This window comes from Mchenga conophoros, linkage group LG20 (genome assembly GCF_057382185.1).
Source record: "Mchenga conophoros isolate Kocher_MC1m ecotype Shallow Benthic linkage group LG20, M_conophoros_male_GT1.1, whole genome shotgun sequence".
Classification (NCBI taxonomy): domain Eukaryota; kingdom Metazoa; phylum Chordata; class Actinopteri; order Cichliformes; family Cichlidae; genus Mchenga; species Mchenga conophoros.
Window position 1 is genome coordinate 1,218,243 of NC_140545.1, and position 19,774 is coordinate 1,238,016.

The 19,774-nt window shown below is 38.5% G+C and overlaps 1 protein-coding gene across 1 annotated transcript; it reads right to left on the reverse strand.

Moving 5' to 3' along the window:
* Positions 1 to 11,115: 11,115 nt before the first annotated feature.
* On the reverse strand, positions 11,116 to 17,208 carry pnpla1 (patatin-like phospholipase domain containing 1). Its single transcript, XM_085260669.1, has 9 exons — positions 16,772 to 17,208; positions 16,454 to 16,686; positions 16,290 to 16,355; positions 15,989 to 16,198; positions 15,720 to 15,780; positions 15,370 to 15,564; positions 15,047 to 15,164; positions 13,716 to 13,838; positions 11,116 to 13,571 (listed from the first exon to the last, which is right to left on the reverse strand). The coding sequence occupies exons 1-9, from the start codon at positions 16,977 to 16,979 to the stop codon at positions 13,406 to 13,408; spliced, it is 1,380 nt and encodes a 459-aa protein (XP_085116795.1). The 5' UTR covers positions 16,980 to 17,208; the 3' UTR covers positions 11,116 to 13,405.
* Positions 17,209 to 19,774: the final 2,566 nt, after the last annotated feature.

Consider the following 19,774-nt stretch of genomic DNA (forward strand, 5'->3'; position numbering starts at 1 on the left):
CTGAATATTGTTGCTGGCCATGTCCATCTCTTTATGACCAGAGTGTGCCCATGAAGCTGCTTAAAGCAGGATAATACTCCATGTCACAAAGCTCACATCATCTCAAACTGGTTTCTTGAACATGATGAGTTCTCTGTGCTCGTGCCCTGCACAGTCATCAGATCTCAATCCATTAGATCACCTTTGCGATGGGATGTAATGGGAAATTCCCATCATGGGTGTTCATTCACCACATCTGTGGCATCTGTATGATGCCATCATCTGAATATGGACCAAAATCACTGAGGAATATTCCCAGCACCACGCTGAATCCATGCTACAAAGAATGAAGGCATTCTGAAGGCTGTAAAAGTGTACATCTGTATATCTAATACAGACATTCAAGAAAATGTTTATATATTACTAATGTATCTTAAGTGCAAATTTACAAGATATCACACACCTCATGAGAAATGAGAAATGTATAAAACGCATTGAATAGAACTTAAAGTTGGATTTTTTTCCCCCATATATACACTTCAGAAAGCAGTTTCATCATATAGTTGTGCCTTGATTATGAGTAGTTGAGTGAAGATATGCTATTAGAGTAAGTTGGTATGATGACTGTTGGTGCAACAATTGTGTCTCTGAGTGACATAAACGTAACCAGAGAATACACGACCACATTCCTGAGCTGACAGACTGTGTGATTGTTGTAGTGTGCCTTTACACATTCATCTTGAAAACAGAGGATAAAATGAAGATGATTAACAACACTGTCTTTCTAACCTTGAATTTGCAAGAAATTCCTGTTAGCAGCAGCTGAATTTCCTCCTGTGTCACATCACAAATGCTGTGTTATTTTGCAAGGTTAGAATTAAATAGCCCTTTATTGTCATTGTACATCTACAATGAACTTGCAGGTGCTCCACACCAACTGTGCCTAAATACAATATAAATATTCATAGTGGGAACAATAAAGCAAGCAGTGCTTTTGACATTTCAAATTAAATGCTGCTGAAGAGAACAGATGATTACTCTTTGAGAGTTCTTGCTCCTCAGATGACTTTGTGGGTGCTTTACTAGAACAGGTTGTTTTCTCCAGGAAATTTCTATAACAGGAACCTCAAAAAATGAATATATGACCCAGATTATGATCATAATGAGAGGCGTCCAAGGCAATGAGTGAAAAGGGAGAAAGGTGGACTGAGTGACACCTGGGAGGAGATGGAAGGTGAGAGTTGACACGCCACCTGGTCCGTGGTAGTGGACTGTCATATAAGTTACAAGCAGGTGCAGAAGGTTGCGAGTGAAACAGATATCTGGCACACACAAAGATCACACACATAGACAGATGTCTGGTTTGCTATCCTCGTGGGGACATCCCAATGACATAATGCTTTCCCAGCTGCTTTTTCACATTTTGAATGTGAAAAATGTCTTCAACCCTGTGCGGGCCTGGATTCTGGTCCCCACCAGTATAAGAACCCGTACAGACACACACACACGCGCACACACACACACACGCGCACACAATGGAAATTAAACAATAATTAGAGTTTCAAGAAGAACAACAAGCTAATAAAAGTCAGAATTGTGATGAACTTTAGCACATTGTAGTTATCAAGTCCTTTTTTATAAACAGAGGTTACTACTTCCATCATGTAGAATGCAACAGGAGTAACATTTGTCCATTAAACCCCCGGTTATTAATTTTCTTTCTTGAAAGATGCTATGAAAATCTAAATTATTATTATTATCACAAAGGCAGTGGGTGACATTTCACATTAACGACGATGCAAATCTACCTGTTAAAGAAACTTCACGACTCCTGTTGGCTGAATTAACAGCTACAGTGGAAATCACTATATTTTTAAACTGATAATTCCATAAATGGACAAATGTGTGGTTAAAAAGTACAGTGGAAAAAGAATCCATGGCAAATTTAAACACTGCACATTCAGGTGCAGCAAAGAAAAAAACAAAAACAAATAAACAAAACCTTAAACAAATATACAGAAAATTCCCTAATTAAAAAATGGCACATTGTATTGTATTTATACAGATAGTTTTGTTGTTGTTGTTGTTGTTACTCTCTTTTGCTTGTTTTGAATGTGTGCATCAAATACCTGCTAAGTGATATAAAAACTAAAATATTAGAATTTGATTCAACACATTGGAGTGCAAAGTGGAGCTTGGAGGGTCTGTTAGTGTAGAAAATTGCACAGTAAACCATAGCATCAAAAATAAAGTTTGTGTTTTCATACTTGCATTTCAGTGAAATGATTTTCATCTAACTGTCAGGTTTACACACTTTGCAGTTCTTTGTTCTGGTTAAGAGTTGTTTTTATTGTTGTCAGATATACAGTGGAGCTGGTTTGGTGCCTGTTGCTATGTGTTCTAAGACAACAGACAAAAGGACTTTCCTCATTCATATCATTAATGCTAAACCAATTTCCTATCCTTGTTTAACAGATTAAGAGGAGGCCTTCATACCAACACATCATTGTTGTCTTTGATGATCGTTCAGGTCTCTAAGCTTGCAACAGCTGTATTTTCACAAGTAACACAACTGAGCCTCATCGCTAACATGGATTACGAGAGAAATTTGAAGAGGACTTACCCATCTAAAATGCTAAATGAAAATATCAGCCATCAAATCAGCTAGAAGTAAAAACAGCTTTTGATATTAATCCTCCTGCTTATTTATCCAGAATGTGTTTATGTTGGCTTGTGTTTGTGTGTGTCCCATTTTCTCTTGGAGTGGGGTTTTAACAACATCCAGTCAATCTGACTACATCCCTGGCAAGGTTGGTTAGGTTTCTAAAATTGTGTCCATTACAGACACTAGATACCTCATCAAAATTGTAATTGGTAATATAATCCAAGGGGTTACCCAAACAGAGTAAAAGATACTTCCAGATTACCTTCAGGATTTGTTGTAGAAACATATATATTGAATAATATATAAATTTACAAATGTCAAACCATGGCATCTGAAACTTTTTTACTTTTCATAAAGACATGACAGTCTCCTCTTTTTTTTTCTTTGAATTCTTGGTTCTCACTCTCCCCTCAAAACTATCCTAATGGAATATCCTTTCAATAGTGTGGGGTTTTTATTATGTATAACTAGTGTGTTTTATTTTGTGTGTTTTTGTGGTGTTGTGGCCATCATAAAATCAGTTATACTTATATGAAAACCTCAAAAAAGCATAAATATTTCACTGTCCTATACATGTACAGAGGGCACCACACACATGTATACAAGGTGGGAATATAGTGGGATTTGAAAACATAATGATGGCAGCAGCCATCAACAGTCAGGTCAATTCAGGTACAGTGAAAGTAACATTTTGAGTGACTGGCTCAGGGAGCGCTTTGTTTTGCCTCAACACTCATTGTGTAGGTGGAGGTGACAGCAGGAGGTTGTCTACATTTACACACACGATGTAAATGACAGGATTTCATTCACATGGATCCAAACAGTTGTAAATACCCACAAAGATGTGTGCACATAACTTTTAAACATTTAAGCATCAAATGAGGATTGGGCCTGGTTTTGTTTTTCATGCTCTGTTGTTATTGTAGAGTGAAAACGAAGTAGCTACACTGTTGACTTTTATCAAAAAAAGGAAACATTAAATAAAGAAAAAGTGGTTTCAGTGTGTGTGATTTGTGTGAGCATTGGGCTGAAACTGCACAGTGGAAGATCCCTGTCAAATGCTTAAAGATGCATGAAGGTGCTCCATCATTAACGAGCTGCTTTGATGGAAAATTCCACAACTGAGCGCGAGATAAACGGAGCGAGATAGATGAAGGAAGACAGAGGAGCGCACAGTGAGCCTGTTGGAGACAGAGTCTGTGTGACACATGGGAGAGAGAATTTCTGTGAGGACTGGTGTGTCCCTCTTTTGAACTTCAGTGTGTGTGTGCGTGTGTGTGCATGTGTGTGTGTGCTTTCATCCATAATTTACTGCATCCGGTGATCCTGCTGTCATGGTGTGTATACATACATTACAGAACAGACCCTGACAGATTTATTGGCTCACTGGTTGTTGTTGTTGTTTTTCTCCTTGTGATTGATTTTAGGCTTTTTTTGGAGGGGGGGTTAAAGGCCCTGTATTATTTATTTTCCTCTCCATTTTCACAGTTTTGATTAGAACTGGTGTTTCCACTGTGCAAAGGTGAAAGCAGCAGGAATGGGTATTTAATTCTACACACAAAGTGATGTTTGTCTGCATTGCCAGGACAGTAAGAAATCTTTTGTTAATATGATAGTTATTTTTGCATCTTTGCAAATCACAAAGAAGAAGAAGCAACTAAAAAGAAAAAAAGTAACACTGATTCTGTTGGAAGTGGCAATCCTCAACAAAGCCTTACAGCTATAACGAAATGTGTTGTTTTGTTTTAGTTTTTTCTATTAAAAATTGTCAGGTGGTATAAATGGAGTTTAATGAGATAAATGTCAAACATTAAGCCATTAACAAGGCAAGACTGTGTAGAAATGGTTTATGTAGAAGGTAATCAAAAACTTCAGGGACCAGCAGAATGCAACGCCACATACAAAACAAAAACCCTGTTTTCATTTTGGTTAGCTGGATCACCTAAGGCCAACACAACAGTATTATCTGGATTATCCTTTTGTGTTACACATTTCAATGTTTTTTTCCTCGCTACTTAGCCTGACCTGTCTCCTCAATGTGATGTTTGTGTATTGTATGTACGGTCGGCAAGGTCTGTCATCTCGGTTGTGGGCAAAAGACCTGCAACTGACAAATAAAGGCTCTCTCATCTCTCATCTCTCATCTCAACAGGGGAATTTATTCAACTGTGCAGAGGGAAGCATCGTGTTCTGGATGGGGTTGGTGAGGACAGGGGGAATAACAGCATGAAAACATCAGCATGGATACAATCATCTCATCTGTGAAGAGTTTCCGCTGTGCTTATCTGCCCGTCATGAGGCGGTAACACGGGAACGGTGGTTAAACCACGTTCTTGTGCAACAATTTCACAACACAACAGTGTTTCACCATATGCAGTCATGAGATACACAGCAGTTGGCTCTTGTTATTTATGTCTCACACATGAGGCCATATTAAACAGTAGATAATACTTCGATATTCATTTCACTGGTTTTCCTGACACAACAAACAGCGTTGCTACAGCTTAATTTAGAATGGTGACACCACATAATCTGTTTTATTTTAAAATAACTCCTAACTATTATCAACTTTCATCAGCTTTTCTAACCACAAAAACCAAATCTGACCAAGCCCCCCCAGCTCGGTTGGACCCCTTGAGTGTGGGGGCCCCTCAGATTGTGGACCTCTGGGCCCGGGGCTTGGTCTGCTCTGGCGTAGCCCTGTGACTCCTGCACCGTGGCTGCCGGGTGACACCCGTCCAAGGCACTCCTCAGCTCTTTTCTGGGTGGGTGGCACGATTGCCTCTGCAGTGGTCGTCCTTGGGCTCTCGTTCTCTGGGGGGCATCTAGATGTCTGGGGCCTGGGTCTCGTCCATGCCTGCTTCATGTCCTGGGGGGCAGGGCCACACCTACTAGACACTTATATGGAGAACTTTATGAATACGAACGAGCTCGCACACACAGGTGTGCACACAGGTACCCACAGACACACACTGTCTGGGTTGGCTGCTGCATCTAAACATATCATGCATTACTAGTACTGTATGCTGCTCAGTAACATTCAATATTTATTATTTACTTACATTCAGTTTATTTACATTTATTCAAATAATCATATTTATTAATTATTATTACTGTTGTGTTCGTTGTTGCTATGGTTTCCTGACTGTGTTGTCTGCTTTTGTGTCTGTTTTTCAGCAGGTGAAAGCTGATTTTTAGTGTCTGTCCTCTCTCTATCCGTCCTCGCCTTCTGTTAACTCTCTTACAAACGTCTCTTTCCTTCTTCTTTCTCTTTCCCGTCCTCTGGTCCTGTCCCTTCTGATTGTATTGACTTAAAATAAAAATATAATGATAATAAAGATCAAATAAACGATGACAATCAAGTGGACCAGTATAGCAAAAGCCATGATGGTCCAATTGGGAAAATAAATCTGTTGGGCATTTTGCTTGGCCTTAGGACAATACTTCTGATTGCTACAGTGCCAGATATGACAGGCAAATAATAATAATAAAATAAATAAATCAAAGCATTTGATTGTTGAAATTACACAGATCTACATTTAGTCATCGAGGCCAAAAATCCCTAAACTGGAGGCACTACACACATGCAATAGTCACCAGGAAAAACCTGGATAATTAGATAAAGTTTAAGTTCTCAGGGTCAGACAGGGCAAACAGGAAACTACTTTTCTGCTTTACCAGGAAATGACATAGTGATGTTCATAAGCAAAAATAAGACTTTTCTTCAGTCTAATCATCCAGGCTCTAAATTCAGAAGATGTAGAGGAAGCAGAAGAAAAGCTTAGAAACTGAACAATCTGTGTAGTGTAGTCTAGTGTAGTCTAGTGTGTGTTAGTGTGATCACAAGGGCTGCTGAAGGTTTGAGAGAAACAATATCCCCCAGATGACCCTGTGTTCCCAGTGTAGCTCCCTCATGTCTCTGGTTTTTGATTTGAGTTTCTTGTTTATAGCTCCTTGTGTTTAGTTCAGTACCAATCTGTTTTTTTTTTTCAGCAGTAAAGCTGCCGTTTTGAGTTCATCCCTCCCCTCGTATGAGTCCTGCGCTTGCGTTCTATTTCCTGCCCGCTACACAATGAAACGTGTTCACTGTGTAAGACAAAGTAGTCAGTTACAGCCACATTTTTATATTAACTACACACAAATTATATAATTTTTAATGATGAAAGTGTAATTCAAACAATTTCCAAGAGTTATGTAGATGCTGATAATGCTCGTACCCTAAGCAGCTCAAGCACACTTGGGTTTTGCAGCAGGACGATGATCTGAAACACAGCAGAAAATCTATCTCCGATTGACTCAAAGCAACAGTTTAGATGCTTTAGCCTGAGTTTAAACTTTGAAAATCCTCCTGTGTGGATGAATTAAAACAATCCTTCAAAGAAGAGTAGACTAAAAGCGATAGGAAAGACTTATTGCAAGTTACTGCAAACACTGGATTGCAGTTCTTGCTGGCAAGGGTGGCACAACCAGTTATTACCGTTAGGGGGCAACTACTTTTTCACATGGGGCCAGGTAGACACACAGAGAGCTTCTTTCCTTAACCTCCTAAGACCCGAACTCTTCCACAGCAGCATTTTTTATTTCTCTTTGATATTTGGGCTGATTGGGACCTGATGAATGTTAAAACAAAGAATTACCAGGGTTTTTTCACCTTATTTTTGTTTCTAAGAAAAATCAGAGCCACATATGAGGATATTCGTTTAAAATTTTGATAGAACAGCAGCAGCATAATGTCCTCGTCAGTGGATATCAGGCCCTTGTAGAGCAAAATTGAGTATTTTGGTCTAAATAACCCAAAATGTGATGTCCACATATGTGGATGCCAGGTCCTAGGAGGTTAATAAATGAAATCATAAATTTTAAAAATGCCTTTTTGTATTTACTTGAGGAGAGATTTTGGTTCACTTTGATTTGTAGAAGTGTTTTCAGTGACACTGGGCAAAGATAAACGAGCATAAACTCTCACACAAACACAAGATACATATTTTTACTGAGACACATATCTGATGTGTTTCTCTTGGTTTGACGTTGTGTTTATGCGTGTGTGCTTTAATAGCACGGAGAACCAGATGGAGATCATCTATACCTTTAAGGCAGTATTTGTCAAAACCCATTTTCATCATCTCAAGCAACAAAAAAGCATTAAGACTATCATTAAAAAACAAGTCAACCTCCAGATGTGTCTCTGCAGCATTTTATCAGTGACAGAAATTTCATAAAGAAGCAAAAAAACAACCTAGAATCAATTATTCCTCAACTCACATAGCAATCACTCTACAGTATACTCACTCAGTTGCAGATTACTGAATGTACTTTTAGAGATATCGTCGTTAAAGAGACAGTGAGCAATGTGAACTCAGTTTTACTGATGTCAGTCCTAATTTTTTATTGCTTTTGAGCAGAGGGTTTGACGAGTAAGGGCCCAGTTAAAACAAAAAACAAAAACAACAATACATAATTCAGGGCCCGATGGAAAATGCACACATTCATTTCATTTTTTTGAGAATGCTGTTACATTTTTTACATCCTGACAGAGGATGAATCTCATTCTGCGTTATGTTATGACCTAGTTTGGCACAAGTTTTTTTTTAATCTAAAGTTAAAAGTACACAAAAAAAGAACTTGTGCATTTCCAGCCTTTATCCCATGTTGTCTTTATATGACAAGTCTGCCACATACTCTCAAAAACTGAAAAACCAGCAAGGGCATCTTTCTTTCTTCGCAAAGCCAGCTTACTGCCAGTTGACTGGCTGGATCAGCGGCTGATGCGGAACAGCACCAGATGTGTGTGTTATCTGTATCATCCATCCACATTTATTATATAAGAGGATCTGTCTGCAGGTAGTAGGCCATCTGTATGAAAAAGGACATGGAGCTGAGAGATCAAAATCATCTGTTCCTCTCTGTGTCGACACATGTTTCCATTCAGACAGGAGTGTGAAAGTGGATTAGATGGTCACCCGAGAAAGCGGTGTACTTTCGTTAATAAAGCCACACCCCTGATTTAAGCCTGTCTAGACACCATTGATGTGTTTTTCTGTCATCTCTGTTTATTTGTTTGCTTATTTAAAAGGAACCCCATTAGTCTTCCTGGGGCCCAAACCCCCAGGAAAAACACTATGACAAAATACACACATTTCCATTACAAATGACCTTACCCTCTTACAATATTTACAATAATTTAAAAGCTGCCTAAATAGGCTTTTAAGTCATTTTTAAAATTATGAATAGAAGCCAGTTCTCTAATTGCATAAGGCAACTTATTCCACTGAAAAGATGCTCTGAATATAACAAAAAGTTGCTTTTAACCGGAGGAGTTACCAAATGTACTATGATTATGCATTTCATCTGGATGCTGCAACTGAGCAGAAAACAAATATGGTGTGTTTACCAGTATTGCTTTCTTTAAAAATACAAGTAAGTCATTGTATAATTTGGCTGTTACAGAAAGCCAAGGAAGTTTATTGTGCATTTTATCGATATTTGTATTGTATGAACACCTTAACACTAATCTGGCCGCCTTGTTCTGAACTAACTGAAGTTCAGATCTGTCTTATTAGCTGCTGACCAAATGACTGAGCAGTACTCTAGATGAGATAACACTAGTGCATTAATGACATCTTTCATAACAGAAGTAATACAAAAGGAGCATTTCCTAGCTATAGCTATGCCCTGTCCCATTTTCCTTATAACAGAGTTGATGTGCTGAGACCATGAAAGGTGGTGGTTTATGGTAACACCAAGTAATTTAATCTGGGTGACCTGTTCTAATACCGATCCAGCTATGGAAAGATTTAGCTGTGAGCTGTTGACTAAGCGTCCTCTACTTCCTATTAACATGGATTTGGATACATTTAAAATCATGTTGTTTTTACTTATTCAGTCAAATATGTTCAGTAAATCTTGTTGCACTGGTCAATTCAGAGTAAAACATGGTGGAATCATCAGCATACATTACAAGATGAGATTTATCCAGGACGTACGGCAGATCATTCATAAAGACTGAGCAGAGAAGTGGACTGAGGCAGCTGCCTTGGGGTAGAGCACAGTTCATTTCACAGCCCTCAGAGAAATAACCATCATAATAAACCTGTTGCCTTCTTTCAGACAAATAACTTTCCATCCAGCACAAAGCATCTGGTGAAAATCCATAACATTTTAGTTTATCTATTAAGAGATCATGATTTATCAAATCAAATGCAGCACTAAAGTCCACGAATGCCAACCCGACCAGGTTCCCATCATCTAGATGTTTATACCAGTTATCTGAGCTGAGCTGGTGGAGTGACCAGGTTTGTAGGCATGTTGAAACTGAGTGAGTAACTGATTTTCATAATTTTACTTAGACCAGTAATCGGTCTGCTATTGACACCATTAAAAACGTCATTCTTGTTTTTAGGGATGGGAATTATTTTCGATTCTTTCCACTGCAATGGAAATGAGCTGCATGCCAAAGATCTATTACATATGTGACATAGGGACACAAACTTGGCTGCAACTTTGAGCAGTTTGCTGTCTGTGTTATCAGAGGATGTATCGTCAGGAAGTGATATCAATAAGCGCTCTACCATCTCAACACTCACTGCCTCAAACTTAAATTGGCTTTGCTTATTATTCACGATAACATCCTGTATAAGTGATAAACTGGGATCGCCTCGGCTCATATTAGATTTGAAATTTGTTATTTTATTGCTGTAGTAATTAAAAACATTATTGGCCTTAGCTTTACTCATAAACGTTCCACCCGTGTAGATGTGAGACACCACCGGAGCAAGATCTCTACCCATTATATTTAAAACTTCCCACACCTTCTTTCCGTCCTTACTGGCCTCCTTGAGCTTCAGTTGATAATATTCTTTCTTCTTGCACATATTCAGTTTAGTTACTTGATTTCTTAACTCGCGATATCTTGCCCACTCTTGTGGACTGACAGAATTATTTGCTTTTGCTATATCTCTTTCTGACGTTGCAGCCTTAAATTCATTATCTAGCCAAGTTCTTTTTAACAGTACATCTCCATACGGGGGCATGTTTGTCAGCCAGGTAGCAAAAGTTTGCACAATATGAAGAAGGTCCTAAGGCTACAACTCAATTTAGCCTAATTTATAACAACAGGCCGGTCAAATGAAACCAAAAGCATCAAGCATAGACTGGAAGACAGGAGCTATTAACAGCTAAATTTTAGAAAAGCAACACAAAGACTTGATACAAGGCAAATAAGCCTTAGAAAGTAGGTTTCTGCTCCTTTGACATCAAACTTGCCTTGTCACACATTAGTATTTGTGCCCTTTCCCAGAATTCCTTGATCGTTATTAAGCTACGTCTGGAAATGAAATGAAGACATGCCGTAGGCAACAGCGGTTCACCACCGAATCGCTGTAAAATGATAGTGAGGTAACGATGAAAGAGCCCTATTGTGTAACAGCTCATCACAGGACTGACTGTCACCCTGCACCTAAATTCAGTTCAGTTCAGTTCAGTTCATTTTTATTTCAAACATTTCAAACATGTGCCTTCACAATCATTACAAAATATCATTCCATTATTTGTTTGAAAAGGAGTAGGCTGAAGTATTTACTTATTTGTCCCTACCCCCTCAAGTTTTACCTCTCATTCATTTAATTTTTTTTTTGTCTTAAATTAAACAAACAACATATGAAACATATAAACATATGAAGTAAAACAAAACATAACATACATAAATCAAAAACAAGAAATTAGCAAGCCCCACCACAGTATAGTTTCTTTCATATGAAAAATACAGAATGTGTATATTTGCAGATACACAAGTTATGGAAAAACAACAAACCAAAACAAAACAAAAAAACAAAAAAGAACCGCAACACCATTACCAGCAACATTACCATCCTGGGTTAACCCCGTTTTCTTCATTCTTATACTTATTTAAAATTAGGTTTTTATATTTTACTTTAAACTGCTTTATGTTTTGACTGTCTTTTATTTCTTCTGTTAGACTGTTCCATAATTTAACTCCTGCAATTGAGATTGACATAGTTCTTAAAGTTGTTCTAGCACTTTGTATTTTTAAATTCCATTTCCCTCTTAAGTTATACCCACCGTCTCTTTCTATGAACAATTTACAGATTTCTTTGGGAAGCAATTTATTTCTGACTTTATACATTATTTGCGCTGTTTTAAGCTTCACCAAGTCTTGGAATTTAATAGCTTGCATTTTGACAAAGAGTGCATTTGTATGGTCCCTGTACCCTACATTATTTATTAATCTAATGGCCCTTTTCTGTATTATAGTTATTGTTTGTGTGTTACTTTTGTATGTGTTTCCCCAGACCTCTACACAGTAGCTCATATATGGCAGTAGTAAAGCACAGTATAAAATGTGCAGTGCTTTCTGATCCAACATATGCTTTGCTTTTCCCAGGACGGCAATGCCCCGTGCCAATTTCCCCCGAACATAAGTAATGTGTGGCTTCCAACAGAGCTTGTGGTCAATGATCACCCCAAGAAATTTTATTTCATTTACTCTTTCTAAATATACATTGTCAACACATATTTCTACTTCGATGTTTTTCTTTTGGTTTCCAAACAACATAAATTTGGTTTTATCGAGATTCAATGATAATTTATTTATATCAAACCACTTCTTTAATATCGTTAATTCCTGTGTGATCATTTCCAAAACCTGTGGCAATTCCCCACCTGCACACAGTATATTTGTGTCATCTGCAAATATTACAAACTTTAAAATCTCCGATACTCTGCAGATATCATTTAAGTACATAATAAACATTTTTGGACCCAGTACTGAACCTTGAGGTACTCCACAAGCTATATCCATCAATTTAGATTTATATTCATTTATTTGTACATATTGTTGCCTATTCCTACATAGCTTTTTAACCATTCCAAAACCACTCCCCTAAACCCGTACTTTTCCAGTTTTTTTAATAGAATTTCATGATTAACAGTATCAAACGCCTTCTTTAGATCTAAGAAAACTCCGAGCGCATACCTCTTATTATCCATACATTCCGTTATCTTTTCCATTAAATCTATCAGTGCCAAAGCTGTTGATCTGTTGTTTCTGAACCCAAACTGACTATCTGTCATTAATTCATATTTTTCCACAAAACTGTCAAATCTTTTTATGAAGAGTTTTTCCAGTATCTTAGAGAACTGGGAGAGTCTTAACCATGAGTGTTTTTGTCAGTGATGTTCTGATTTTTCAACTCTGAAAGAGCACTTACTGTAGATAAACAGGACGGCATTTTCAGACAGACCACAACCACTTGCTGTCACATTTTGTGCTTAAAAATGACATTAAACTATAAAACATTTCATTAGTTTCTTTGAAGACTAAGACATGTTGACTTTTTTCTAGAAGAGCTTAACTATAGTGCATTTTACAGATTGTAGTTACAATGTTCTCCAAGGAAATGAAAGTAATTCTGAAGGGTTGATTACCACCTTTCAGTGGCCTTTTACATCCTACCATCTTCAGGTCAAACACCTTCAGGTTTTGTTTGGTTTCATAACTTCTTCATAAATTCTGTAAAGGATTCTACATCCAGCACAACGTTGAGTGTTAAAGAACCAATAATGACAAAACTATGCCAACTGTGAAGGTCTGCACTCCACTGCCTCAGCAACACAATTTCACAAGTATGAAAACATAGATACAGATACGGTACTCAGCTTTCGTAAATTACAAGCCTGCAAACTCTTCAACACTTTAGAACATGTTAAATGGAAATCTGCACTTCACTTGTTTACAGCAGTATTTCACAAAGACTGTTGTTTTGGTTTCTTGTAAACCGGAGATGATTTTTCACTGGCATTCTCTGAACGTGAAGAAAACTCGTTGAAAGGCGATGGCTGCCTCCGGCCTTGTGATGCCTCAGACTGCGCCTGGTCTTTCTGCCACAGCGCCTGGGCGACCGGCATGATGCTAAAACAGAGATATTCAAGTTCAGTTGAGTTTGGCTGAAATACTTGAGATTGAAAACGGTTAAGATTTCAAGTAAAATAATTCTATATAAATCCTATACGCAATAAACAGTGTAATAATTTAAGATACGAGATGCCATCTTACTTTTCATTTATATTCTTCTTGATGGTAGAGACAGCTCCTTCGAAAAAGAAAAAGGTGAAAACTCTCATGGTGTGCCAAGTCAACAGAAGAAGCTCAGGCATCTGCTCGAACAGCAACTCCAGCCTGGTGGAAATAGAGAGGTCACAGTGATTGCATCTGCATAAAAAGTAAATAACAAACTACAAGTACAGTAATGTGAAAAAGAAAATACGCTGTCTTTAATTGTTTTACATATTAGGAAATATCGTCTGGTCCTCACCAGAATTTAAAATGAGATAAATACAGCCTCAGATGAACAATAAAACATGACACGTTACAATGTGTAATTATTGGTTTAGCAAAAAACGAAGAAAACTAAGCACACCTTTAACAGCAAGAGCTTTTTGTGTATGACTAATCAGTCTTTCACATCACTGTGTTGGGATTTAGGCCCATTTTCTTTACAAGATTTCTTCAATTCAATTAAAGTTGATCTATATATATATGTGCCAAAAAACACCAATAATTGTCTCAAGGCGCTCTACACTGGAGACAGTGGGAAGTAAAGTTCTGGCAGAACCAGTTTGTATGGGGTGTTTGTGTCGACATGCTCTGTTTGGTTTTCTCTAAATATGGCGCAGGGCATTAAATCCAACATCCTCACGTTGATCTTGGCTCTCCACAGTACATTGTTCCAGATGCAGCTTTGTAAACTTAAGGCATGCTGCAATCTTCTTTTTAGAGAGAAGAGGCCTTCTCAACTATTAGAAAAAAACTCCTCCTTGGTCAATCTTCTCTAACTGTACTGTCATGAACTTTTTAACATGCTAACTTCAGTCTGTACAGTCTGAGGTGTAGCTGCTGGTCATCGTGCTGTATTGGGATGATTAGGATGTGTTGCAGAGATGCTGCCTCTGTTTAAGGCAATAGTCTGACAATCTGGGACTTCTTTATTTTCTTGCAGAACGTTGAGCGAGATAAGTCATTCTAAAAACAAAAATTAAGAAGCTAAGTAAAAAGCTGCAGGTTGCAGCTAATGTAGTGTTGCATAATGATAAACAATGGAAAGCACGGCTATCAGTAATTCTAAAAGGTATAAGAGACATTACCACATTATGTCTCTGCACAAAAGTAGGAATTACAGAACTCCGTCACCATCTATTAGCAGCCGTTTCCTGGAATTATCCAGCAACCTCATGATGATCACATCATCTCAGAAATTTATGGTCATTAGTGAAACGATCGAGCTGTTTTCTTTCTTCTTTGTTTATCAAACAAAAACAAAGAGAGTTTCAGAGCTTCGGAGCACACAAAGTTTCTGCTGGCCTGTCTGTGTTCAGCGTGTTCATTACCTGTCCCTGTTCTGCAGCACAGCGTAATAAGACAGCATGAGGGGCAGGAGCAGGTAGGATAGGATTCTTGCAGGGAGTCCAAACATGTTCAGATAAGTCATCACGTTGCTCAGCAACACTGAAACGCAGACATGAACAAAGATAGCTTTGCAAAGGCAAAGTGGAACAATATGAATGTTCTGGTTGAGTTTCTACTGAATCATTCATCGTTCTGTTGACATCACATTGACAAACTGACCAATGTCAGATTTCATTTACATTGCTATGAAATTGCTATTTCCCTATTAGTAATATTTGTGCCTGTGAGTGTGTTCAAAACATGCCGTTTTTCACAGTATCAAAATGGAGAGGAGGATACTGTGCAGCTTCCTGTGTGGTCGAGTCGCTCATCTGAATGGTTCCGTTGTCTATAAAAGATGTCAGCTCGGTCGTCCCGTTTTCCAGCTTCTTCTTCTCCTCTTCATCTTTCATGGTTTCCAGATGAAGCCATGTGATATTCTGATTAACACTAAGTGGCCCTTGGGACAGTTTTGAACATGAGAGAAAGGAATTAAAGAGAAAGTTAGGTAGATTAAGTTTAGCCAAGAAAAACTGTTTGTTTGTTTGTTTCTTTCTTTCTTTCTTTCTTTCTTTCTTTCTTTCTTTCTTTCTTTGTAACTAGCACCTGACTCACCATTACTCTGAAGGAAATGAACAGCATCTTTGTAGCCACTGTGAAAGGCTTCCTCCATATTCTGGAGAGGAAAAATGAATAAACATAATTAAATGTGACACAATGAAATGAAAGATCAAAAATAATGTAATGTTTTGTAGCATAATGTTTAATTTCCTTTGCTATATTTCTAAAAATGTTAAACACAAACTATTACACAATAATAGATTGAGGATAGAGATGGGGATACAGGCAGTATAGGATATGGCCACATATAGTTTGGGTCTGACCTCCAAAGTTGGGTAAATGGCATTGATGAACCTGAAGCTGTTGTCCAAATTGCCCTTTAAAGTGACACCATGCGTTACAATGTCCAGCCAACATGGTGCGTCGCCAGGGCAGATGTCACTCTCTCCAGAAAATGGGCACACGGTCAGTGTGGGACTGGAGGATCCAGGCGCTATAGGCTGAATGCCGCTTAAGCCACCATCCAAATAGAACTGCAGCAGAGATTAACATTTGGGATTTTTATTTTGAAAACAGGGCTCACAAGGTGCGTGGAGGGAAGTTTTGAGGCCACCAAATACTCACTACTCCTTTGAATGATGGAGGTACAAAACCACAGTAACCAGGCAAAAAACAGCTACAAAGCAGTGCCTGAACACAGCACACAACAGTTTTTAGTCAACATAGTTATTAAGGTTTGTTTTTTACTTTTCTTATTTCTGAGCTCCAAAACAGCAGAGCAAGCGTACCTGTACTACATCTTCTTTGGAGTCAAAATCAGACATGAGAATTTGCTCGCCATCCGTCAGACGGGTCATGGTAACAGCAAGGCGACCGTTGGCCAGTTGGTGCGCATTAGGCGGAAGATGCTTGTTTAAAATACATTCCAGCCAGTGAAAAAGCTTGATTGAGGGGTTCAGTGGTCCAAGGGTAAAAGACTTCACTTCCTTGGCAAAATGAATCATCTCATCCCGAATGGTAACTGTGAATTAGAGGATTGGGGGAATAAATGTGTAATGAATACATCCAACAGAAGTCATTGCAGAACATAAGAAAGAGTCACTTACTTAGATTCATTTCACAAACCACAGCAGCTGCTACCAGAGAACCAGCAGATGAGCCAAGGATGCTAGGTGCGGAGTGAAGTATCCAGGGTGCATAATGTAGGAAGCACTGGGCGACGCCTAACTGGTAGGTGGCCAGGAACCCTGATCCAGAAAAGGAGATGGACTGAGGACCTTCAGTGTACTGATAACTGGAAACTCCGGAGGTCATTTTCAATGATCTGTTTAAATATTGTAAATGGAGAAAAGCTTTTTTTTAAAATGGAGAACAAGCTAAGGCGAACTTAGATGAACTATCCACTCAGATCTTGGGAGAGGGTTTCACAGTCAGTGTTTTTAAATTCATTGCAATTAGACATAGCATGTTGGTCACGCTCATGTGAACAGGGGTAAAACAAGGATTTCTAATGTTGGGAGGTTGTGTAGCTCCATGGTTGCAATGCATAAACCAAAATACTTTCGCATATATACTATTTGAATAAAAACACTTTAAACAAGATGAGAGAAGGTGGAAAGTTTTACTGAGTGCACATAAACTGATCAACTCCCAGCTGTTGCCAATAAAACGCTTCTGCGATCTTCTGTTCATCAGTATCATATATAAGAGTGATAGTCAATATTTAATTTATAATTACTTGACTGATATTTCAGAGTATACAGGGAGTGCAGAATTATTAGGCAAATGAGTATTTTGTCCACATCATCCTCTTCATGCATGTTGTCTTACTCCAAGCTGTATAGGCTTGAAAGCCTACTACCAATTAAGCATATTAGGTGATGTGCATCTCTGTAATGAGAAGGGGTGTGGTCTAATGACACCAACACCCTATATCAGGTGTGCATAATTATTAGGCAACGTCCTTTCCTTTGGCAAAATGGGTCAAAAGAAGGACTTGACAGGCTCAGAAAAGTCAAAAATAGTGAGATATCTTGCAGAGGGATGCAGCAGTCTCAAAATTGCAGAACTTCTGCAGCGTGATCATCGAACAATCAAGCGTTTCATTCAAAATAGTCAACAGGGTCGCAAGAAGCGTGTGGAAAAACCAAGGCGCCAAATAACTGCCCACGAACTGAGAAAAGTCAAGCGTGCAGCTGCCAAGATGCCACTTGCCACCAGTTTGGCCATATTTCAGAGCTGCAACATCACTGGAGTGCCCAAAAGCACAAGGTGTGCAATACTCAGAGACATGGCCAAGGTAAGAAAGGCTGAAAGACGACCACCACTGAACAAGACACACAAGCTGAAACGTCAAGACTGGGCCAAGAAATATCTCAAGACTGGTTTTTCTAAGGTTTTATGGACTGATGAAATGAGAGTGAGTCTTGATGGGCCAGATGGATGGGCCCGTGGCTGGATTGGTAAAGGGCAGAGAGCTCCAGTCCGACTCAGACGCCAGCAAGGTGGAGGTGAGATTTACAAGGAGGGAAAACAGTACACCTCTCTGAACAGTGTCTGGGAGGCTGTGGTTGCTGCTGCACGCAATGTTGATGGTGAACAGATCAAAACACTGACAGAATCCATGGATGGCAGGCTTTTGAGTGTCCTTGCAAAGAAAGGTGGCTATATTGGTCGCTGATTTGTTTTTGTTTTGTTTTTGAATGTCAGAAATGTATATTTGTGAATGTGGAGATGTTATATTGGTTTCACTGGTAAAAATAAATAATTGAAATGGGTATATATTTGTTTTTTGTTAAGTTGCCTAATAATTATGCACAGTAATAGTCACCTGCACACACAGATATCCCCCTAAAATAGCTAAAACTAAAAACAAACTAAAAACTACTTCCAAAAACATTCAGCTTTGATATTAATGAGTTTTTTGGGTTCATTGAGAACATGGTTGTTGTTCAATAATAACATTATTCCTCAAAAATACAACTTGCCTAATAATTCTGCACTCCCTGTAGAAGGTTCTGCACTGGAGGCTAATGGGACTGTTAATGTCTAAGATTAAAACACTCGTTTTGTTGAGTTGTGACCTTTACTTCAGTCGTGTTGTTAATGTGGTGAGGTTTCTAAAGTTGGAAACAGTGATTTAGCATCACCCAGGCTCCTATAGCAATTACTGACTTCCGCCTGATCTTTACGTCATGCAGTGTTGCCTGTTGGACACAGGAGTCACATGAGATGTCTGACTCCTGACAGATAATGTTACTATTGTCTGCAAGTAGGCGACTCTTGACTTTCTTAAAATTAAATTAACCTCTTAAGCTCCAAGCCTAACTGATCTCCTGCCTTTTGCCCTCGTATCAGGAGGCGTTGGGGCTTAAGGGGTTAATTTGGTGTATGTCTGTTGTGTACCTCATTAAGCATTATACACCAATAATAAACTAGCTTTTCTAACTTTCTTAACTTTACTTTACTTGGTACTTTACATGCATTTTTTAAGCAAAGCTGACTTATTTTTGCAGTGTTGGATATTAGAGGAGACATTGATGTAATGTAAGCTGCTCTGGTATTTTGCTCAAACCATGCCACCTAGACAGTTTCAAATGAACTTAATCTCAATGTAACAGATGCGGCTTTTATACTATTTGGATCAAATCGACATGTTGAATAAGTAAATTATCGAACTGATTTGCATTCAGGTGGGGACATAAAAAGCTGAAATGTCAGTTTACAGTCTACGTCTGTGCTGCCATCTGTCTGATCTGTTTAATTAACATCAAACTGACAAAGTGGAGATGGATATGTAAGCCTGTGAAACACTCTACACAAGCCTCTATTTTACGAATTCTACAGCTCCAGCTGAACAGAGTTATTATACCTAATAGGTCAAAATGTTTTTAGGCCCATACTGTAAAAACTGCATTGTCAAAGATGGGTGTAGTAAAAGACGAGCATCCCCAGATGACGAGTAAATCAGCCATGGCTCAGCCAGTCTTGTTTAAGGCCTGTCTTATAACATGTGGTGACTTTTTGTCTTTTCCTTAAAACTAAAAATATTCAAAAGCTGAACCACTGTAGGAAATACGAGTATTTGAATCATTGAATTGTAAATCCTA

Bases quoted from the DNA above. Each gene is read 5' to 3' on its own strand.
- pnpla1 (XM_085260669.1), bottom strand. From the start codon at position 16,979: ATGACCTCCGGAGTTTCCAGTTATCAGTACACTGAAGGTCCTCAGTCC. The intron at 16,687-16,771 runs GTAAGTGACTCT...TCTAATTCACAG, and splicing joins GGTTTGTGAAATGAATCTAA to TTACCATTCGGGATGAGATG. The intron at 15,165-15,369 runs GCATGTTTTGAA...TCTGCGTTTCAG, and splicing joins TTTTGATACTGTGAAAAACG to TGTTGCTGAGCAACGTGATG.